The following is a 25,409-nucleotide window of genomic DNA, read 5'->3' as shown; positions in this document are numbered from 1 at the left end:
TAAGTACTCTCGAGTACATTTCACAACAGATCCTTGAGTTATTGAATAAAATTGCTTCTTCAAACCATGTAATTAGAAAGGATTTTGAGAATCCAATCACCAAAGTCATGTGAGTAAAAGGGTGTGGAGTTACACAACAGATAAGAAAAGGTTGACCGATAACAATATAACGAGCCTTCCCACTACTATTACTGAAGTAGATACGTATCTACTCGTCGCCAAGAATAAGTATAATAAAAGCTCTAAAAAGTATGTGTAGAGTACACTTAATCCTGTTTCCAATTGAATAGTTATGTGTCAACACAAACATTTTATTATTGTCCGAAATGACTTGATTTGATTAGGATGGGGAATGATAGTTAGAGCCAAACAGCTCAGACAAAGTTGTCTCTTGCCTGACTTTTAAGATGGCAAAGGAGATAAGAGTGACATATGACAGATAAGAAGTAGGTATTGTCGGCATGTGAAAACAGAACCACCTTACAATAGGTGTATATAGGGTAACGACTTTGGTTAATATTAGAACTATAACATAGAGTGTGCTCTAGTTAGAGCACTACCAAAATGGATGGCTTCTTGAGAGAAAGTGCTTATCTAGCTACATCAAATTATAACTTAGGATAAAGTTGTAAACGTTCAAGAAATTATATTAGATTTTGGAGGAAACAAAACTACTCCATTATGTTGAAAAGACTCTGTGAAAACACTCTGAGGATATTTTACAAATAGATCACTATGCCTTTTATGCTTAATTTGCTAAGTGTTTTATTCAGATTGAAGCAGGTTTCATGGACAAAGACAGACTCATACGAGACATTTGTGGCGAGATATATTTCGATCTTCAATTGATCTTCATTGTTGTTATAAATCTATTATCAATTGTTTATTAGGAAAATATCCCTCACTCACAGTCAATAATCCAGTTTGTTATTTTGTTCCTAAGTTTTATTGATTGACCAACAATCCAAATGATATTCTCATAAATTTTTATATGAGGAATTTTAATTGATTGGCAATCACCCTATAAATAACTTCCCTTTATTGAAAGCTTGATTTATGAGTTCAAGAATTTGATTGTATGGGCATAAGTCTGTCAAATCTATGACGTGTTCAACCTCAACGGCTATGTGATTCTTATCTATCAATCTATCAATAGCTAGTTTGAAGATTAATTATCGGTGTAGTTCTATCCAAAGGGAAGCTTGGGTGACAAGGAGGATATAAGGAGCACAATGTTCGAAGAGAAGTAAGAGAGATCAACAGATCATTATCCATATTTCAAGAGAGCTATACTTATTTTGATTTGTCTATTCGAGATTATGAGTGAGATCTTATGAGAGATGAAATTCATAATTCTAGTTTATAGAGTGAGATAGCTTTGATAGAAGCAACACTAGCTTCCATTAAATTGCTTATGATCATTCTATAATTTCTCATTTTGATTACTTAGTGAAATCCAGCCAGGAGGTTGTTAGTGTGAGAGATTGGACGTAGTGAACAGAACTATTACTATAATCTATTGTGCATTGTCTTATACTCTCTACTCGCATCTATTTGTTGTCCGATAGAAGCCCTTCACACTTCTATTCACTACATTCGCTCCTATCAAACTTAAAGATTTTATTTCTATATTATTTTATCCAGTGTAATTATATTCACCTATTCATCGCTTCTAGGTGATGGCGTTAGCAAAAAAGAGTAAGGCTTGGTTGTAGATATGAGTAAGAGAGGATAATACCTGAGTCAGTCTAGTAAGTCACCTTTTAACCATACGAAGCCTTGTAAGAAGGTTACGATAGTTAAATTCATTGGTTCTGCACTTTCTTTGTGGATTATTGTTAGATTTTCTGATTTGGGACTGCTTCATGCTTGACTGAGCAAAGATTCCGAGGAAGACAAGAGTGACCAGAGTAGGAAAATTGGCAAATTTCTTGATGGTTTTTCTCTGTCTTGGACTAAGAGTGAAAGTGACCGCCATTGAGATTGCCGTGTCCGTGGGGTTCTAAATTAAGGTCGTCTCTTTGCATATTGTGGTGGGAGAAGGATTTGACATAAAAAAAAAAAAATTAAGAGGGAGCAAGGCGGACTGATCGAATTAGAAACCACCAGTCCAGTCCGGTTTCAAAAGGCATTGGTCCGGCAAATTGGAAGTAGTGATTTTTGCTCTAGTTCCCGGTTCTAGAGAGAAACCAGACCGCCCGAACTGCTCGGACCGAACGATTATTTTTTAATATATTTTTATTTATTTCTTAAATGTAAACCCAATAATCTATCGGTTACTTTTTTATTTCTTAAATGTAAACTTGATATTAATTAATATATTAAAATTAAAGTCCGTGTTGTTTACCCCTAATAATAATCTACCGATTTTATTGGATCGCTCGAAAATTGAACTGGGAACTGATCACCTTAGAAAAAGGGCAAGGCATAAGAAGAATTTGTCATCGAAAAAAGGCAAGGCAAGGCAGGGCAAAACTCGGTCATGGAATCATAAGATTCAAACCACTGTATTGGCAAAAGTTTATTGGCCATTTTCATGATAGTCCATCCACCTCCAGCTTTACTGCCAAATGACTACAAACATTAGAAGGTCCACCGATGGTGACGAGAGGCGGTTCTACAGTACATTCTTGGGAATTTTTATTTGGATGATTTTCAGAAACTTTTCTTGTTTTTTATTTCTTTCTGAAACTGAAAGTTTTGTGAACTGACCTGTCAGCAACTTGTAATTTGTATATATGGCTTTCCATAAATAGTATGTGACTCAAATTGTTTATTTTAATGTTGGAAAGTATGGATCCTGCAAGATCCGTAAAAAGTCCCAAATTTTACAAATAGAAGTAATTAAAAAAAAATTACTATTTTGACTTGCTAATGACACATAATACTCAATGAATACTCACAAATACTAATGCAACACCTGTGGAAGAGTTCATTAAGACTTCTAATGTGACTTTTGCAAGTTGTGATTGATTACTTTATGCAACGACCCAAGATCATCACGTACAGATATTCAAATCACAGTTTCACAAAGTAGAAGAATTGACGCACCTTGTTTTGAATCCATCATTCTTAATGCAAAATTACGAAGATCCGATGCTCAAGAGCTTTTTCTTTGTGAATCCTTTTATACACTGGCTTCAATGAGTCGGCCCCTCACGTATCGCTTCTGACGACTCTTTATCGGAGTTTATGTGGACATTAGGGTTTAGAGGAGGAACTTTAGCTCTATTTATAGAAATTGTAACATATCCTCTCATTATAGATAAGGCTTATCTCAACACATACTATCCAGCTCCATTTTAGACTAAATAGGAAACTGTATATCTTTATTTATTAGATCAATTAATATTTACAATAACAATTAATAAAGGCCACATAAAAATATATTCTAAAATTCTTCCACATGAGCTATATTAATTGAAATTGTACTATATATGCGTATCTTTATATTGATCTAGAGATAATTCTCAATAATCAATCCGATCCCATAAACTCTTAAGCACCGAATCATGGCAGAAACCGCATCAAAAGACACAGAGCCATCCATGGTCACAAATGCTCTTAACTTTACTGATATGGATTTAATATGGTATATTGACAAACGGATAACATCTCAAATGATAGAGAAACTTTATATGTTATCCTCTTTGTCAACCACCATTATCTTATTTTAAGTGCCACGAAACCCGATGTGCCATTAGAGAATATCTTTATGGTTTTAACGAACTTATATATGTCTTATATTTATAGTTAACTATAATTTATATGTAACAATACATACGTTTATGGCTAAAAATAAATACCCTAGCCATTAGTCAAGGTTTACACAATACCTTGAGATTTTCAACATATATGTATTCAATATAAAAACAACACATTCATAAACACTTCATTGAATGTAAAAGAGACAATACATATCAAAATCGTTACTAAAAGTAACATAATATAGATGTAAACTTTATTAGAGCAAAAACTAAAGAGCTCCCACTAAACAATGGCATCCCCTAATGCTTCTAAGCCCATGTTAATGACACGTCATTCAAATACACAAAGACGTAGACCTTTAGGGTGCGTATGGTAACGCTCCAGAAACGCGTATGGTAAAAAAATGTTCCCAAAGTGTTCCGGGAACACTTTTCAGAAACGGGAACACTTTTAGAGCAGAAACGAGAAACAAAAAATACTTGTTTCTTTGTTCCCAGAACACTTTTTATCAAAAAATTTTAACACATTTTATAACGCAAGAGGAACACTTTTTGCAACCCTCTGTTCCTGGACTATTCCTTCACACTCTCAAAGACGACAACTTTTTATCAAAGCTTTTGAACACATTTTTTTTTATAGTTACCAAACGCGTTTCTGTTCTCAAAAATCGTTGCCGGGAACAGAAACAGAAAAAAGTGTTTATGTTCCAAAAGTTGTTCCGGGAACAGAAACGTTACCATACGCACCCTTAGTCGGTAGATTAGCAATCATATCATCTGTAGAAATATGCTATACTATAACGTCATCATTTTGTACGGATTCCTTTATAGTAAAAAATTTGACCTCCATATGCTTAAACCCCTTGAGATCTCTGTTGTTGTTAATGTACAACACTATAGAGTTATTGTCACAATATAACTATATGGGTCTATCGTCGAAATCAAACACATGCAACTCTTTAATGAGATTCCGGAGCTAAATAGCTTGAGTAGCAGCCGAAAGCATGCTATAAACTCCTTTTGCATAGTAGAGGATGATACTATTTTCTGTTTCTCAATTTTCCATGATACTACACCACTTGCTAGCATAAAAATGTACCATGTTATTGACTTTTTGTCATCTTGACAGCCAGTATAATCTGAATCTAAATACCCTACTAACTACGGGTTTTGAACATATATATAAATCAACATATAATCTCTAGTCCTTTTTAAGTATCTTAAAACCTTCTTGGCAGCAACCCAGTAATCGTGTCCTTGATTTGATGGATATTTGCGTAGAAGTTCTATTGCAAAAGTAATGTATGGCCTAATACGGACTTGAGCATACATGATACTACTAAGTGCATTAGCATAAGGTACATTCTTCATCTGTGCTTTTTCAATATATGAATAAGGACATTATGAAAGACTCAATTTATCATCTTTGCAAACAGAAGCAATTCATAGTTTGCATTGCTGCATATTGAATCTCTCCAAAATACGATCAATATATGCCCTCTAAGATAAGCCCAATATGCGGCGAGAACGATCCCTATGGATCTCAATGCCAATGACAAAAGACGACTTAGCAAGATCCTTCATATCAAAGCTTTGTGACAATATTCTTTTTGTCTCATGCAATAATTCAACATTGTTGCTAGCAAGCAAGATGCCATTAACATAAAAAACAAGAAAAATAAATTTGCTCCTATTGACCTTGCGGTATATAGACCGATCCAGTTTGTTTTCAATAAACCCAAAAGAAGTAACAATAATATAAAACTTTAAGTACCACTGTTTAGAAGCTTATTTCAAATCATACATAGACTTTTTACCTGTATCATTTGCTGCAAAACCATAGATAAATTTATTGAAATTGGTGCATAGTGACAAATGAATTCAATGGCATGTTAATCGGCAGTGGCAAAAGATATTTCATTACTTTTGTAGATGATTGCACTAAGTGTTTATATATTTATCTCCTAAGATCAAAAAACGAAGCATTTACTATGTTTAAGAAATATAAGGCTGGAGTAAAAAAAATTAATTAGAAAGGAAAATCAAAGTTCTACATTCAAATAGAGGTGGAAAATATTTCTTAAATGATTTTTCAGCCTTTTGTGAAGAACATGATATTATTCATCGGGTTTCAGCATCGTACACTCGACAACAAAATGATTTAGCTAAAAGAAATGATAGGTCTTTAGGGAAAATAGTTAATTTTATGCTTTCAAATTCAAAGCTACCAATCAATCTTTCGGAAGAGGTATGCTTACTGAATGTTGTTGAGAAACACTTCTCTAAAATATTTTCATATTAACAAAACTATCCTTAACCTTATTGCATTTGGTAAATACTTTAATCTATTCTATTTCAGGTGGAAGAGGGATCCTTTGAAGACCTACAATAGCTAGTTTGGAAGGAAAGGAGTATGAAAGGAGATCAACGGCACAGTTATGAGCGTGAATTAGAATCAACAATTCCAAAGTTCAAAGAGCACTTAAGATTCTATACACTTGCCATCATGATATATACATTAGAATAATTTTGAGAGGTTTTATAAAAGTGATCGAGAGAGGATAATGTGATCTATCAAAGAGAGAATCATTACTTGTTGTAAACCCTTTTTGATTCGTCTAGCAGAATCTAACTTATCGGCTGTCGGTATGGGAGAGTGAACGTAGATTTGATCTAAGTCGAACCACCATAATCATAGTGTGCAATTTTCTCTATCTCTGAACTCATCTTACTATGTTTGATAGAATATTGCATACTAGTGTTGAAAATCATATACTGCATACATTCATATTATGATCACACCTTAAAGTGCGGGGTTGTTTGGCATATTCTAGATGATCCCAAGAAGACAAAATTTGATCCAAGATCCATCAAAAGTGTTTTTCTTGGATATGCTAAAAACACTAAAGTTTATAGGCTTCTTGATTTAGATTCAAATATCATTGTACAATCAAGAGATGTTGAGTTCTTGAGATTAAATGTTCTACATGTTTTGAAATAATTGATAAAAATATTCAAATTTAGTCATAAACCTTTTCACATTTGGACAATTGATCCATCCGGCTAATTTAGGCTAAAAATTGCTAACGTGGACACTAACGTCCTATGTGGAGCGGCTCGAACTAAAATGGACAATTATTTTTAAATTTTTTTGACAACTTTTTTTATTCTTTTTCTTTTTTTTTTCGCCGGTGGCCGGTCATAGGCAACAGGACATGTGTGCAACTGCTTTTTCTTTAACATTCTAGTTCTAACGAAGAAAATACCCCCAAAATAAATGAAATCACAATGAATATGGCGGACAAATTATATCTGCGTTAATAAGTTGACAGGGGTGCCCTAAGCCTTATCGAATTCGGGTCCAAAGAATACTTCCCCCCTTCTGGATTTGGAAGTGCGGACCAGGACCCGGCGACATATCTTCTAACTTTTGACCGAGGCCAATATGGTAAATGCACTTCTCCTTTCCACAAAATAAACAAGAATCAAATTTTTAGAAAATGGCGACAAGCCAGACGGCGGAAAAGTTCTTCCCCAGAAAACATTAAACAACTAAGTTCCCGAAAGTGACGGAAATTACGCGGCATTTTAATTGATTGGTACTTAACATTGAACAATTTAGTTCCTGAAAGTTACGGAAATCACCAAGCATTTTCGATTGATGGGTATTTTTTTGGATTGATCGACACATTCGTATTGGGCAGGTCAAAACTCCAGGGCAAAACGCGTTGAATAGTAAGGGACAATATATGCGACTAAGTAACTTGACATACGGTACAACGTGATGAAATTGTTTCTCTTTGGACATTATAAATAACGACGAAAGAGCATTCTCGGTTTTCATCGACGAAGTGCCCAAGAGACCGTGGCATATTCCAATACCACCTCCTCCTTCTTCTTTTATCCTCATTGTTGACATTCGCCGCAGAAGTCCCGTCCGTTCGAGCGATTCTTCGATACGGTGCGTGCAGTTCGATCGCCATAAGCCCCGAAAAATGAGTCGATTAATCACGTTGTCGCTATGTGTCCTCGCGACGATGGCACTGGCGGAGGCTAGAGTTCGTCACTACAAGTGGGATGTGAAGTATGAGTTCAAGTCGCCGGACTGCTATGAGAAGCTGGCCATCACCGTCAACGGCAAGACCCCGGGTCCGGCCATTCTGGCACAACAGGGGGACACCGTCGTCGTGGAAGTCACCAACAACTTGGGGACCGAGAATCTCGCGATTCACTGGCACGGAATCAGACAGGTATTATGGTGAACCAAATTGAAACTATGTTAAGAAGGTCTCGGTCGAGTGTTTCGTGATGATTTGGTGATGATAAGTTCTTGAGATGATGATTCCGGCTGGACTAAATTGCAGATTGGAAGCCCGTGGAGCGACGGAACCGGGGGTGTGACTCAGTGCCCTATTTTGCCTGGAGACACTTTTACCTATCGCTTTATCGTTGACCGGGTGAGTCTCATCCAATACAAAGATTATCGTTCGCACCCTGTTCATGCGAGCTTTTCTAAACCGTCATATCAAGCAGCTCTGGATGACATTATACTTCTTACCTTATGTAGGCCGGAACATACTTGTACCATGCTCATTACGGGATGCAAAGAGGGGCCGGACTGTATGGATCGATCCGGGTTTCGCTGCCGGACGGCATGGCCGAGCCGTTCCCTTACGACTATGACAAGAGCATCATCCTCAGCGACTGGTACCACAACAGCACTTATGAACAAGCTGTTGGTCTATCCTCCATTCCCTTCGGTTGGGTTGGGGAGCCTCAAGTAATTAAGTTTCTTTGCTTCCCAATTCCAAAACTTAAACCCCATTTTCACTCTTTGCTCATATTTTTTTTTTACCTTTTTTGCTTGAATTGTAGTCACTGCTAATTCATGGGAAGGGAAAGTTTGATTGCTCCAAATTGGCCCCTCCAAGCTCAGATCCATCGGCTTGTAATGCTACCAATCCCGAATGTTCGCCATACGTATTAACAGTCGTCCCCGGTAAAAAATATCGCCTCAGGATTTCGAGTACGGCCACTCTTTCGGCTCTCAGCTTTCAAATTGAGGTAAACTTTCATCACCTAAAAATTATTCCTTTGGTTCTTCTTTTTTCGTGGCTTCCTAGAGCGATTTTAAAGTCTCGAAGACGAAAGACCTTCACTGTTAACATCTCATTTCAGATTACACACGAGATGATGTGTTAAATTGTCTTGCAAGTTTACACACAAGAATCCTTATAATGACCTTATACACCTCTTAGTTTCATTCCACTTTATAAGTTGAATTTTTTGGTTTTTTATTTTTTATTTTTTTGGTCTAAAGTTGAATTTTTTGGATGGGATATTTAAAAATTTGCACAAAATTTAGAAGTCGAGGAACAGTAACGAAATAAAGGGTAAACAGCAATCTCGGTGTTGGCCAATTATTAAATGTGTCCACATCCTGAGCAAATTAGAATATCCACTTGTACCAAGAAAGTAAAACAACGTTGGATGCTCGTTACATTCCCACCTTAATTTTGAGATATGACTTCTCCGACCAAAAAAAGAAATTTCTTCGTTTCATTTTTATTTTTTTCCGGAATCAAGTGAAATATGTAATTATAATTTGGAATTCGATGCTGGATCATATGACAAATATAAATATATTTTGCAGGGTCACAACATGACTATAGTTGAAGCAGACGGGCATTACGTAGAGCCAATTGTGGTCCAAAATCTGTTCATCTACTCGGGCGAGACGTACTCTGTCTTGATCAAAATCGACCAAGAACCATCAAGAAATTACTGGATCACGACCAACATTGTTGGCCGGAACGCCACGGCCACGACCCCTCCCGGTCTGGCCGTCCTCAATTATTACCCGAACCACCCGAAGAGGGTCCCACCCACGAATCCACCCGCCGGCCCGATGTGGAACGACGTCGCGCCACGATTGGCTCAGAGTTCGGCGATCAAAGCCCGCCAAGGGTACATCCACACTCCGCCGCCCAAATCGGACCGAGTGATTGTGTTCCTCAACACGCAGAACAAGATCGACGGTTATTACCATTGGTCCCTGAACAACGTATCACTCTCGCTCCCGAACACGCCGTACCTAATTGCCCTCAAGGAGAATCTCCACCACGTGTTCGATCAGCGCCCACTTCCCGACCAGCTACCCGGCTTTGCAGACTACCCCATCTACCGCGTCGCGAACAACACCAATGCCACCTCTAGCAACGCGATCTATAGACTGAAGTTCAACACTACAGTGGACATCATATTGCAAAATGCAAACTCCATGATCGTGAACAACAGCGAGACGCACCCATGGCACCTCCACGGCCACGATTTCTGGGTCCTTGGGTACGGGATAGGCAAATTCGACCCCGACAACGACCCGAAGAAGTACAATTTGGCGAACCCGATAAAGAAGAACACGGTAGCCGTCCATCCTTACGGGTGGACTGCCCTCAGATTTATCGCAGATAATCCGGGCGTTTGGTTGTTCCATTGCCATGTAGAGTCTCATTTCTACATGGGCATGGGCGCGGTGTTTGAAGAAGGTGTCGACAAGGTGGGAAAGTTGCCTTCTGAGATCATGGGATGTGGCGAGACAAAAGGCTTCAAGACACCATAATTGAACTATTTGTCACTTGTTTTGTATACATTTAGGGTTCCGTTCGTTCATTTATTATAGAGTCACCGATTCTTGTTCCTGTTTATAAACATGTGACAATCTTCCGGCATATCTTGGACTTATAAAAAAAGAAGGTTTTAAGCATTCTTCCTAATTCACTCTTAACTCTAAATTAAACTTATCACATTATGACGAGTGATGGGACCATTTTAAGGCGAAACACTCACAACTCACATAACTCAAGAAGGAGAGGAAGTTGATGGGCCTTTGTATTTCTCTCTATTTCACCTTAATTCACCCATATCGAAATGATTACAAGACTTGCACATGTATAGGCTTCTTACACGACTCTTGATCTTCCTTTTAAATGACTCATAAGCGCGTCTAGCATTCCAAGGATATAGATTCTTGGGACCTCTCAAAAACAAAGGACTACACATAGAAATACAAAAAAAACTTCTTAGGCTCCGTTTGTTTCATGCAAAATGTGGTGTTTCCATAAAGTATTTTCCAGGAACATAACGATATTTTTCGATATTTGGCTTAAACCTGAAAAAGAACTGGAAAATATTTTCTGCCGTTTGGTAAACAAAATCAATTTCCATTGTAGATGCCTTTTAATAACTTTTTTTAATTTTTATTTCTAAAAAAATGATTTTTTAATTATTCTCTTTTATCTTTTTTCTCTTTGATTTTTATTTTTTTTATGTTCTTTTTCCTTTCTTGTTTGGCTCGTGACCGGTTGCCAAGCTTCGCCACCAGCTGGCAGGCTCGTGCTCACCAAATTTTAGCGGTCGAGCCTTGCCAACCTTAGCCGGGGCCACGAGGCTCCAGCAAGGCTCGCCGCTAGCCAAGTCCTACAACGCCTAGCCTCGCTCACTTGTGGGCGATCGACCGAAGAAGAAGGAAAAAGAAAAAAAAAAGAAAAGAAAAAAATGGAGTCCTTAATTATGACTTTAATTCTTGCACCAGTCTTAGAAACCGAACAGACATTGACAAGCTAATTGACAATTATGAATAGACATTGAGGTTCACTGATCGACAATCAACAACTTCAATCTTGAATGGACATCGACAACTTTTCACTGAGATTGACAACTTTTTTGTATAATCGGCGACTTCACAATGAATTTAGTTTAAATGTTAACAAGAATTAATTGGAGTGTGTAACCCAATCGGTCAATGAATGGGAAGGAGGAGTTGCCTCCTTGCTGATTGGATCCTTTTTCTTTAGCCGTGATCCTTTCGATTAAAGTCATTGGAGATGATGTTGTCTCGTCCTGGCTTTGGACATGGTCTCGTGCATGTGCAGTTGCGTGGTTTGGCCAGGTCCAAGATGGGACCTAAGCACACAGCGGAGAGAAAGTCGTCAGCAAACCACGTCCAAAGAATGGTAAATTTTATCGGTCAACTAGCTTTAATTAGTTGTTAATCAAATGATTAGTTCTAATACCTATCTCTTTCTCACACTGAGGGTTTGGTTTAGCATTTCAAACGGGCTTTGAGGAAATGCAAATGCCTTGAACATAAAAAGGATTGAGAAAATGTTAATTGTGTTTGTTAAAAATTCATTTGGAAATGGGCTTTGGATTAAATGATGTTTGGTAAAAACAACTTCACAAAAGGGCTTTGAATGTAATTTTGTTTTTATTTTTATTAAAATAATCAAACCCTTCGCAAGACCAAAGAAGGTTTCAGGCCACTAGAAAGCTAAATCTAGCACCGGCGGCCATCGTCTAAGATCACCCAACCTCAGGCCAGCCCCGTTGAGGGTCACGCTACCTAGGTGAGGGCCGCCCGAGGTTAGGTGATCTCGAGCAACAGCGCTTGGGTCGTGCGACCTCGAGCTTCGTCGCCCCGAGGTCGTGCAAACCTAGGCGCCGTCACCCCGAGGTCATGCCTCCTCGGGCGATCGTCACCTAGTTGGTGTGACCTAGGTGGCCCTCACCCACCTCTTGCTGTCCCATTGTCGGCTCCTCGCCGGCCAGATCTAGCCTCCTCAAATGTGAAGAAGGTGGACAGTAACTGAAGGGGCAAAATAGAAAAATTAGGGAATTTATGAGGGTAGTCTTGAAAGGAGAAAATATCTTCTAGAATTTGACCAAATGCTGAAAGTCCAATATTGGTCCCTACCAGTATTGAGCTTTCAGCTTTTCCAATACCAATATTTGGCTAAATGTTGACCTAAAGCTAAACCAAGCTCTTGAGCATTCTCCCAAGGGGTTTTGAAGGCTAAAAGCTCCTTGAAAAAGCTGAACCACGCAAACCTCAGTCTGTTGTGCCTTGTCAACGATAAAAGTGAAACATTAAATTGGGAAAATTATCCAGAAAGTTCTATCGCACTGTTATTAATTCAGTCTTAAAATTTTTAATTTTATCAATTGAGTACTAAACTTTTTCTTCTTTTTTCAATTGAGTCTATCCGGTTAATTTTGGTTAAAAATCACTAACATGAACGATGACCATCCTACGTGGCACGTCTAGCACCGATGTGGACATTTTGGAAAACTTCACCGCATAATCCATAATATATATGTCTTTATGGGAGAAAAGGGAGAGCAGAAACCCTAGCTTTATAATTTTCTATGGGGTGGTCAGATGGTAGCGTCGGGTATTTTCGATGTCTTAGTAAATATAATCACTCTATAATTACGGAAGAGAAAATCGTATGATTTCTAAACTAATGCGGATGGAGGACGAAGCTAATCCCCTATGTCCTAATAATATTCGTTCGTTGAATGGTGAAACGCCTAGCGCTAGGAAGGAGTAGCGGTCAACTGGAGTCATGTCATGCGTCACTATCATGAGGACTTGGAGGGAGGATCGGCGAAAATTGGACCCAGGCACTCACGTCGTGTTCTTGATGGACATGCTAGATGGTACCTCGTAGCGTGTTTAGCGGCTCAGTTGCGAAGAAAGTCATGGAAGAAATTAGCTTCAGTCACAAAGAAGTGATTGCCAGACTAGTGAGAAAGACATGTTGAAAAACTATTACATATTACGCAAAAATAAAAGTTGTTGAAAAAAATGAGAGAATAACATAAAATTTTCTGAGACGTGCAAGCACTATCATTGAGGATAAATTCTGCATATCAAAGTACAGAATTCGATGCGATAGGCACTAGCGGCTATCATCTCAATCTACGACAGACATTCTTTTATACTCTGCACTGAACCTTAGAAGAAACGTGAACAACGTCATGAGTATAACCCAACAAAAAAATGAATGCTTTTAGAAGAAAAAGAATATATCTTTCTCAATTCGTGTATCAAACACGATTGTCTTCTGAAATTTTATTTTATATTCAAGTGAAGTATAGCCGTTAAGAAACCGTTATGAACTCATTGTAAAATAATAGAGGGTTTATGAGGAATTAAAATCAAAAGTTATATAGTCGGTAGAAAGTCGTTATACGACCGTTGCAAATACCGTTACGAAATGATTGTTTTCATGACATCATAACTACTATCAAAATCGTTTTTATCATGCTGAAATATCCAACAATCCTCCACATATTTCAAGAAGTTTTGAAGAGTAAAAATAGAATATTGCTAAGTTATTGGCTTATAATGCATCAGAATCGGTGTTCGTTAGGCTATGAACTAGCTTTAGAAAGAATGAAATATAATTTAGGAAACCATTGGTAAGTTTGAAACTTTTATGAATCAAGAAATTTTTTTTTGTGAATTGTAATTTTTACCAATCACATTGCACTCCCACAAGTTTTGTTGTTCAGTACGATTTTGCATTAATAGGCCATGCACATGGTTTCTTTATTCATAGTGCTCAAGAGATTTTAGCAAAAAATTCTCATAGGAGTGGCAACACTCCATGCTTATATAGGTGACTCCATCATGTGTATTCTGGATTTTGATACAATACCAATAATGGCTATGAAATTCATTAAGAGCTTAGCTCAGCCTCTTTTCCATTGTAGTCTTGCACTATTTTCACTTTAGGAGGGATAGAGATTTTTAGACAAAGGGACAACATCAGTGCCAAAGGTTGTATGACGCTTACTTTGATGCCAAAATTTTTTTGAATCACTTAAGTGTCAATTTTCTTTTAAAAACCATAATTTAAGTATCAGCTCCGATGAGTTTAGCCAAAAATCTTATGTGACATCTATATGACTCGTTAGAGGATCCAATCAGCAATAAAAAATGTAAAAGTTAAAGAAAAATTAAAAAACTACAAAATAAGCTAAAAGATGGGTTGCTTGTAGCGGCGAGGGTGTGGCTTGCACCTTCGCCACCGTCCCGCCATAGCCGGTAATGTGAGCAGGGGTCGCCGAGCCCCTTGGGACCCCCGCCGACTGCTAATGGTGGTCGAGTGTGTGTTTCTCGAATTCTTTAGTGTATTAGATATAAGGGCGTGAATCTGGGTAGTTTATGGATCTGGTTGTTCCGGGTTCAAACCCAAACTTGCAGGAACAATCAAACCTGTGACATTTGAGGGGATTTTAAGCACGATTAGGTGAGTTTTGTAATCTGTTACTAAGTTTTGTATGCTCTTGGTGTGAACTTTTATATCAATTTTTGCGTCATTTGTGCTTAATAATATCTCCAGGTTGAGATCAAAGGCCATGTACACAACTAAGAGAAATTGGCTTGGGTATGCTAATGCACACCAGCTGTTCGACAAAATGCCCAAACCAAGTTCCGATCTTGAAAATGCTTTTTTGAGGGTTAGCGGTCGGCGGGCGTCGTCGGCCACTTGTCGGGGCTCGGTGACCCCCGTCGATCAACCCCCACCCACCGCCGGTCATTGCCGACAACAATGGGGCATTGGCGGCAAGGGTTGTGCAAGCCCTCGGTGCCCCGCCACCGCAACCAACCCATCTCTATTTATTTTTCATTTTATAGCTTATTTTTTAATTTAAGGCTGAATTATTCAAAGAAATTTCCACATGGACTATTTTTTAAAAAAAATTGTCACGTGGACTAATTTGTTATAAAAGAAAATTTGTCACATAAACTTATTTCTTGATTACAAATGACATGGCATTAAAATATTTTAAATATAAATGCTACGTCTATTTTTTTCTCCGATTTGGGAGTTAAGTGACCTAGCAAAAAATTTTGGCACCAAAATGAGCGCCGTACACAAACTTTGGCATTTGTGGTATCCTTCCGTCGAAATTTTTATTAATGCTTTACTAAATCAACAGGTGACTTTTTTTTATTCATATTCGCCAATCACATAGGTTGAGTTACCATCACTATTTATTTTCTTCAATTGGCCTAACTCTCATTTCCCTTTATATATAATTAGAGGATCGGCCCAAATCACTTCTGACATTACATAATCAATAGCTATAATTTCATCTTTAAGTAATTATTGTACCACATCATTTTTCAACCGATTGCATTTCTTTTTGAGATTGGAAGTTTCACTTTTTGCAATGGCTATTGCATCTTACCAATCACAATGCTTAGACACTGAAGGTGTCGGTCACATTCCCAAAGAAATATATGCTAAGAAGTTTCTTAACAACTCAATCTCATTTTCAAATGTGAATTTGAGAAGAATTTTCCTTTCCGCAAGAACTTGAGCAGTTCTTGAACACCAAGATAAATAATCTCTTCTCCTTCCCCTTCTAGAATATAGGAGGATAAAACATTTTGTTGTTACATATATGCATGGTACCATTTGAGTTTACTAACCATTCTTTCGCATTGGCCACAATATTGGCTTGGAAATGACCACAGTAATTATGTCATCAAAGTCATCTCCTTCAACCAAGTTAACTTTTGATGAAACAGGATTGTCATTTCCCCTATGTTTTTGTTTGGCTGATTTCCAACTTACAACACTATGTATGATGCCATAATTTGTGGTTCCTCGAATAACATGAAAATCCAACCCAAGAATCTCGTACCATATTGACACCTACATTTTGGCTATTCATTTAGTCATTTATTGCATAATAATTTAGGGCCTAACCATAGTCCCTAGCGAAAATATTCATATTAATGTGCATCCATATAGTATATTAATTGCATACAATTTAGTTCAATTTTTGCATTGCATTCATCCGCACAAAAGTTGGACCGACCGCGAAATATCGGGAATGAGTGGGCAAAGATCTAGGGGAGTCACTCGACGGGGATCTCAAGGGAGCAGTCTCCATTGCACACTAAATGGCTTTTATAATTTGAACCCGGATATTCATTGATAATTTGAGATTGGGCCCATGAATAGCTACTGATATATATATTCTTTTTTACTTGTAATTGAGTGATATAAGAAGTGGTGCGAGACGCTAACTATAGTGAAATCATACGCTAGTTCAAGGGTAAATCAGGATAAACCTTGTGTATTGATTTCTCTTTCTCAAGTTTATGCATTTAAGATAACCGTTGCATTTTTAGTTCATGTCTACATATTTAGGCTACATTTGCATGTTTAAATCAGCTTGCTTAGGATGGGATAAGCTTAGGCACAATTCATGCATAATCTAGGCTAAGTATCATTTTTGCTAGATAGTTTACTTAGTCATTTAATTAATTCCGCCAATACAAAAATGGAAAACATTATGACATGTCATATAGTATGCATGTCAGGTTGCATTAAATTTAAAATTGCATGTTTGGGTCATTTAATTAATTTGCATGTCATGTAGCTGTATAATAGGTTAATTAATTAGACCGTCGCGCATTAGTTTAGTCATGTAGTTAGTTAAATTCTTGATATTTTCATCCATTAGGACGGTTTGCATATTTTCCCTGTCATTGCGTTTAGATAGATTTCATGCATTGCAAGTATGACCAAGTCCTTGGATAGCCAAGTCCAGCATAACCAAGTTTCCGAACTCACAATCTATAATATAAATTCCAAAAACTTCATTCCACTTGAACGTATTTTTGATGCTATCAAAATAATATCCAACTAGGACCAAATCCTCATTATTTGAACAAAAATGTATACGGTGACTAAGCATGAATACCAGTCAAATAAATTCAAACCATGAACAGCTTGTACAATCACCTATCCAACCAATTCAAGGCATGAACAACAATTGTGAAAATGTATTTAGCAAGTTCTAAGCATGACAAGATTTATAGCCACATTCTGAACATTTACATAAACAATATGTAGGAATCTAAAATATGCGAACCATGTACAACACCAATAGGCAGTGCAAGCAGAGAACCGAGCATGTACGTCACTTTCTAATCAAAAGGAGAGTAGACCAAAGCCTCGAGGATCAACTATATGCAATCTATGACCATGATTCTCATTATCAATTATGAAAACAAATTTGAACGAAATTATTTAAGTACGAACAGCAGGTATCTCATCAATGCAAGTCACGTTTCTAGTTAAGATGATTTAGTGTCAAAATATATAAACACCTAATATGTCGGTTAAACATACCAACAACTTTGGACCCAAAAAAAAAAAACATACCAGCAACTCAATAGGGAACACAACCGACAAATAGAGAGCGAGAAAGACAAATCGAAGTCACGATCCAAGTTGGGATGACAACATGCTCAATTTTTCATCTTAGTAAACTGATCCAATAGACAATTGTCACGTGTTGGGAGTTGAGGGTCGACGAGTGCGGCAACTTAGGCTTCCTTTGTATCGTTAGAGTGCCTAAGCCAAGCCTTTTCTCTTGATGTTACACCCAGATCACGTAGAGAGAGGAGAGTTCTTAGAGAGAGAGAGAGAGACTATAGGAGCAACTCTTTTGGTATTTGGTTTGTAGATGATCAAATGACAAGGAGGGCGCCTCTTTATATAGTAGAGGGCCTCGGATTTCAACCATAGATCTCTGTCTCATCCAACAACTAAGTTCACATCTCCCATCTTCCCAACCACGGGCAATAAATAGGAAACTTCTAGAGAGGGGGACAATTGCATTATTGCCCGCCCTTGAGAAAGTTCTAGAGAGTCCTAGAGAATGTTTGGAAACCCTTGGTCGCCGAGACACAGCAAGTCTTGGGATAGCTCTCGGTCATGGGATTGACCGGTCCGGCCAAGAAAATACCGAGCCGTCACATTCTCCCCCCCACATTTGAGCACCGTCCTCAATGCTCACTGCTCGGGGTGGATCTTTGCTTTGACGCATACATACTTTTCCTAGATAGACGACTTCTTTGATTTTTTTTTTTTTCGTCATGCGAGAGCTCTTCTTCTTTGGCTTCGGGACTTGATGTTTGGTCGGTCCTGGAACCACATCTCGAGTCATTAGCGACTCATTCTTTGTCTTGGTCGCTCCAATGTCTTCCATCTTCGGGAACAGCACATGGATTGGCGGGGTGTCTTGAGTTTGTGCTGGCAGCTCCCACTCTTCCTTTGGCTTCTTTGAATGTTGGGTCTTCATGCTTGACTCACTCGGCGTCCGAACTCTTGGTTTTCTCTCCATGAGTCAAATCGTGTTAATATTCTTCGTGTCTTTCACCCCAATGAACATGGTCACGATCGATGGGCATTCGGGATCGTTGATGATGATCAACTTGGTTCTCGGGTGAACCATCGCTTTAGCCCCGTCAAGGAAATCCATAACCAAAAGGATATCATAATCATCGAGCGGAATTGCCTAGAAATCGAGCTTGCCTTTCCATCTGCCGACTTGAATCTCGATGCCTCTAGCAACAATATTAGCTAGTTTATCATCTAAATTGAGCGTCTTGAACCAATGTTCGGAGGTTTCAAAGCAGAGTGCCAACCACTTCGCCGCTTCACTCGAGAGGAATAGGTTTGTCGCCCCCGTGTCAACCAAGGTAATAAGGGCTTGTCACGCACCTTTACTTCTACAAAGTTTAGCATTACTCCACTCAAGGATTCTTTGGCGGTGATCAAATTCGCAAGGAGTTGAGCTTCCTTATGCCTCCAAGTCACACTACCCTTTCATCTTCTTGCTTCAGTTCCTCATCACCTTCCTTGCCGACGACGGAGTATAGAGTTTTCCCATGATTTTTTCTTCGGACATAGCTGAGTCCAATGAGCACCTTTACAAATGCCGCATGGCTACGATAGAGGATATTTGAACTTGTCCTCTAGGTTGTAATTGTTTTGGGATCGGTTACTCCGATGTTGGTTTGGAGGTTTAGACAATCCTTTCCCACAGTTCCTTTCTCTTTCTCCATGGTCTTTTTGGCTACGGTTTGAATAGCTATCATCATCTTTGCATTCGATCCTTCCACCCATTCCCCTTGGACTTAGACGAATCGATTTTGTTGAAGTAGATCAGAGACTCGGCCATGGAGATTGTCTTCGTGATGCTCCGAACATCTCTTCGCTTTAATTCAAGTTGCGCCCATAACCTCGGTCCCTCCATGAACGCTCCGAGAGCCTCCTCCTCACCCAGCTTGGGAATTTGGACGTTGAACTCGGCGAACTCCTTCACGTACTCTCAAATCGTGCCTTTTGGCTCAAAACAATGGAGCTTGCTACGAGCTTCTTGTGGAGCAAACTCGGGATAGAAGTGATCCCGAAGTTCCTTGACAAAATCATTCCACGTTTCTATGGGATCGGATTCACCTTTCCTGGCTTCATCAAACATAAACCACCCCCACAATGTGGCGTTTTCATCAAGGAACAAAGAAACATTTCATACCTTCACTGCCTCGTCATGAAATCCGACAGCATCAATGTATCGCTCTATACTATAGAGGAAGTTGTCCACTTCCATAGAGGAACGTTCGGCCCTGAATTCTTTGGGTTTTGGCACCTCTATCTTTGGTTAAATAGCGCGGAGTGTGAAGCCCGGAAGGATTCCGAAAGGTATAGATTGATCCTAGAATTGACCGTCGGGTTTGTCTCGAAATACGAGTTGGTCCTATGGTGAGATGGGTTTGTCCTATTCGACAATAACAATAAGACTAAATGTGTGTGGTTTATGGAATGGTAAAGGTCATTCGACGTGAAAGTGGAGTCGTTGTCCAATTTTTCTTGGCGATTGTCCGTAGTCATGGTTTTATGCGTTTCTCTACGGGTCTTGGCTTGTTGTTGCTTGATTGGGTGGTTGGTGCATGATAAAGTCGATTTATTAGGTACTTTACTTGCTGAGTTTTATACTCACTCCCATTGAGCTCCATCTATTTCAGACTAGCAACAGGATGGAGCCATTAGACACTTTTGAACGATATCCAGGCATAGTAGTAACCGTGGATGGAAGTGGTGGTAACAACAATGGATGATAAGATAAGAATGATGGATCAGAAGAAGATGCTTGTTGTTTTCCCAGTTGTTTTCCCTTTTTGTAATCTGGAGTATAAACTGGACAACTTTAAATAAATGTAAATTAGGATTTGTGGTATCCACTGGTTCATCTAACAAGTACATGTTAGATGAACCTCTAATGGCCATACTCTTTTGGCACGCATATTGGTTTGATTAATTACGTAAGCTACGGCCTCATGTATGTTCTTCTTTTCTTCCGCATGCGCCCTTATGCTATGTAATATGAGATTATAATGGAGTACGAGTAGTAAGAATGTAGTTGTTGATACCTAAATTTTCGTTTTCCTTAAATCAGTCATATTTCGAGAATTAACTTTAGTTCTCGCCAAAAATAATTTTCATGCATAACATATTTAATGTTTCTCAATTTTATGTTCACGCATTTGCATTTGCATTTATATGCATCAGCGATGCGAGATTGACTTGATTTGATAGGCAATGGACTGAATCCATCATGAGATTTTCACCAGCAATAGGGAGCATTTGCATTAATCCTCACTTTATTGGATCGGCGGCGATCGATTGAATTTGATTATATGTTCTTAATTTAATTAAGTGGATGTAGCCCACATGAATTGGAAATGTGGCCTAACTCATTGCTTTTCTCTCATGGCGAAAGGTTATATTGCAAATCTTCATTGAATCTTATACAAATAACATATATTCGGCCAAGAAAAGGAAAGATGAGACAAATATATTCTTTGATGAGACAAAAGGAAATATGGGCTGAATAAATATTGAGTTATTGGCATGTAAAGCGACAAAAGATTTATATCTTCGCTGAATTTTTGGTGAGGGCAAGCAATTGACTATATTTTCAGCAATTCATGCAGAAAAATGGAGGCCTATACACGTGACTTAATGGCTAGAGGAGGCAAAATAGGAAACCAAGAGAATGAAGAGATAGGTTGGAATATTTGCACGATCATGGAAGAAAGGAAAGAAAATATTCGAAGCCTTCGAGAGGGAGTCAGTGAGCCGACCTATATAAGATAATGTTCGTACAAGGGTTTAAGGGGGGGAAGATTCTTCACGCACAACCAAAAAAAAAAAAAAAAGAGAGATACAAGAGAGAAAGAGAGGTCGACAACCTTGGAAAATTTCGACGCATATAAAGAAAGGGTTGAGTCTTGGTGCATGGGCTCCATCAAATTTGTGCATTAAGGTTGCTGTTTCAAGCTCGCATGATCACCCCCATTCATCCTTTGTGCCGTGCCCAATTCGTGACCTTGTTCAAGCTCACCGAAGCCACCCAAGTCCTTCACCGTTTATCTGGGTTGCTTGCTGGTCCAGCTCACTGTTCGGACGTAAATCAGCCCTGTTTGGTGGTAAAAGAGCTTCCTTTTGTTTTGATTCTGAAGATCTCACCAAGTTACTCATTGTGTTAGAGTTTTGGCGATTTCGGAGTCCGATTTGAACCAAAAGGGGATTGTTTTGGGCGGATCATCAAGGTTGCGCACGTGCAGAATTTTAGGCTTTGGAAAAGATTAGGTGAATCCGGAGTTCGTCTTGAGCAAAAGGTGCGGTATCGGGCGAGATCTACAACTTGTGCATGTGCAGAATTTTAACTTGGAAAAGGTAACATGTTGCAACTTAGATTGTGGATTTATGCTTATTCAGTTGATAACTTGCACTTATACTATTGTATCTTGCTAAACGTGCATCAATTTGTAATTAAAAGTTGATAGAGCAAACCCTTTCGATCATAAAAGAATGAACTTTTAATTGACTGTCAAAGGACTTTTGAGACGTTGCTTTGCTGCATCACCTTCAATCAACCTTGGCTTTTGCATTTTATGTCCTTATGCATATTTATTTATTCATGTGATTGATTGTTTGTTAAAATTTGCACTTAAATAAACAATCTTGCCCATAACACATGCTCCCTATTTGTGCCTTGTCCCTCGGAAAACGTGCATTAAAGGCAACATATGATTTCGATCTCAAAGTATGATCGTGCCCGTACGTGTGAATTAGATATCAAATCCTCGATCTCGAGGAGCGGATCGCTAATTCCTAAATAGAATTTCAAAGTTTGCCCTATGTATATAGGGACGACGGTAATTCTATACTATATTCACTTGCTAACCCTAATCTTGGGGGATGTTATGAATAAAAATCGGAATTTCGGATTTAAAGGTGTTTTATGGGCAATATTGTTTATTTTTGTTCAAATTTCACTGTTTTCATGGTTTAAATAATTTCCTAAAAAATCCCAAAAAAAGATGTCACGTTTTCTTAAGCTAAATCATATTTCTCTTCACTTTTTGCATGAAAATAACGTCTAATAAAATTAGGACTTTGAGAAATCAATTTCTTAAGTTAAATTAGATGTTACTTCACGTTAGGGTAGTTTTTACCTTTATTTTTTCATGAATCCGAAAATACACAAAAATATACCAAAAAATACCATCCACGTTGCATAGCATTATAGTTTAGTTTGCATTATTATATTTTCCTTGTCATGCATATTTGCCACGTCATTATGCCATGTCACGTATTTTTGCCATGTCATTACATCTCACATGTCATATAGGTAGATTGCATTAGCATTGCATTTAATAAAAGAAAACCCAAAAAAAAATTAATTCAAATCATCAAACTAAGGATTTTTCATGAAAATCGGGTACCGAAAGGGCATTAATTGAAAAGTTAATGTAACCGAGTTCCCGAATCCATTTAATCTCTGGTTCGTATGAAATAAAGTATTTTCTCCCGAATATTTTATTTAGGTTTCTCATCTACCTACCATAAAAGATTAGTGGCAGCTCCAATTTAAAATCTTGGCATGTAATTGAACCTAAATTGCGATTCGGTAGGACTTGGGAGAGTCCGAATTAGGTTAGTTAACCTAATTAACCTAATAATCCGTTAACCCGAAAAACCAATTTTTAGGTCGCGACAGTAGTGCACCTGGGACGCCACAATCGAACACCAATACATATTGGGAGTGGACCATCAATCAACCATCGACTTTGATACCATTTGTTAGGAGTGCACAGTAAAAGTCCGATACCTTCACCCGAGGAGATCGCCAAGAGGGAGCTCAAGTCCGAGCCTGTCAATATATCCAATTGGACCCACCTTCTCGGATGTGAGACTTCTTTAAGATAACTCACACATATATCCTAACTAATATGTAATTGGAAAAATGCAACATTCTCCATAAAGAGTACAAAAACACAAAATCACGGAATATGCATGATTCGACCAATCAAATTTGAAGAGAATACACAAAATAGGAGTTCACCAAAAACTCGCTTACAAGACATCGAATTTCAAAATTGGAATGAAGGATCCCGAGCTACGTGTGTGCTTATCGACTCATCGACTTCGAGTGGCATAAAAATAATCGGGAAAGCTTGACCTTATACATTAATGACAAAATTTACCAATTACCACCATCGGAGTGAGAGAATTCACTTACTTGAATCAGTAATATCGCTACCCAACGAGTCATTCTACTCCTCCTCCCTAGTGATGACTTTGCCATTACCACTTCTGTCCATCGCTTTCTCATGTGTATTGCAAGGCAAGCGATAACCAAAGTTCACACATCGTTTTGATTGAGAAGACACAGAGAAGCAGAATGTAAAAATAAGGTAGCAATGGTAACTCCAATTTAGGCATCTATAAGGAAATTATCCTTAAGATTGTTGAAAAAATTTCATATAATATGAAAAATATGAGGTTTTGGAAATCTATTGGAAAAGATGAGAAAGTAAAATGAAATTGTCTGAGGCGTGCAATCACCATCATTAAGGATAATTCGATCACTCAGTGCGATCGATAGGCTCTAGCGGCTATCCACCCAAGATGCAATAGACCTTCTCCTACACTCCGCATTAAATATTAAAAGGAGCATGAACAACCTTATATGTATAACTCAGTAAGGAAAGCTTTTAGAAGAAAAAGAACATCTCTTTCTCAATTCGATGCATCAAACAAGATTGTCTTTTGAAGTTTCATTTGAGAAAGAGAGCCATTAAGAAACCATTATAAAGCCCTTACCAAATAATGACGAGTTTATAAAACAATAAATTAAATGTGATAAAACCATTATACATCCGTATCAAAATCGTTGTGAAATGATGGTTTTCATGATAGTCACAACTACTAAAAAAAATATTTATCAAATACTGCTCAAATATCCAACATCATATTTGTTCCTAGTTTCATGAGAATCTTGAGTGTAATTGAGGGTTTAGAAACATAATGAGAGTTTGAGTGATGCGAGAGTCAGTTTGTGATGTAATCACTTCTTTCATTTAATCTATAGGCAAATCTATATCGACGATTGTAAAAGATCTTGTGAAGGAGACTCTTCATTTTCTTATGTACATATTTACGACACTATCTTAGAATCACCTGATTTGTAATAATATTTTAAGCAAAGTCATTTGATTAGCTTAAGAGATAGATATTAGGTTGCCTTACTGACTAATTTCCTGATCAGTAGGATTTTTAATTAGAAAGTTCTATATAATTTTTCGGTAATTTTTTAGCATTTACCAATAATCCTTATTAGATTAGATACTTTTTTTTTTGTTAGGGTTAATTGCGAGTTCCGTTGGGCGGGGTACTAGTTGTTTTGTTCAAAGTGTCAAGCGGTATTAACCAATATTTTTCGGAAATACAGGAAAGAGAGTAATCTATGAGTTTTCATCCATGAGCGATTACTTGCACCTAAGTGCATGTATAGCGAGTTTACTCATTTATATTACCCAATTGTGTTGAGTCACTTACACGGGGAAGAAGAAATCGAAAAAGCTAATTTTTTCGTTTTTTCAATCCGAACCTAGTCTGTTTTAGCACCAATTCTCTGGGCTTAGTGCTTGTTAGGAGCGCGCAACAAAAGTCTAATACCTTCATTCAGGGAGATCGT

General features: G+C 38.0%; 1 protein-coding gene across 1 annotated transcript; it reads left to right on the top strand.

Annotated features, from left to right (window-relative positions):
* Positions 1–7,606: 7,606 nt before the first annotated feature.
* Positions 7,607–10,427, top strand: LOC115744069 (L-ascorbate oxidase-like). Its single transcript, XM_030679161.2, has 5 exons — positions 7,607–7,957; positions 8,072–8,164; positions 8,275–8,487; positions 8,583–8,771; positions 9,361–10,427. The coding sequence occupies exons 1-5, from the start codon at positions 7,703–7,705 to the stop codon at positions 10,324–10,326; spliced, it is 1,716 nt and encodes a 571-aa protein (XP_030535021.1). The 5' UTR covers positions 7,607–7,702; the 3' UTR covers positions 10,327–10,427.
* The last annotated feature ends 14,982 nt before the right edge of the window (positions 10,428–25,409 follow it).

Source organism: Rhodamnia argentea, chromosome 11 (assembly GCF_020921035.1).
Source record: "Rhodamnia argentea isolate NSW1041297 chromosome 11, ASM2092103v1, whole genome shotgun sequence".
In the NCBI taxonomy this organism is placed as follows: Eukaryota; Viridiplantae; Streptophyta; class Magnoliopsida; order Myrtales; family Myrtaceae; genus Rhodamnia; species Rhodamnia argentea.
Note: the sequence above shows the minus strand (reverse complement) of the source record. Positions and strands in the feature narration are given on the sequence as shown.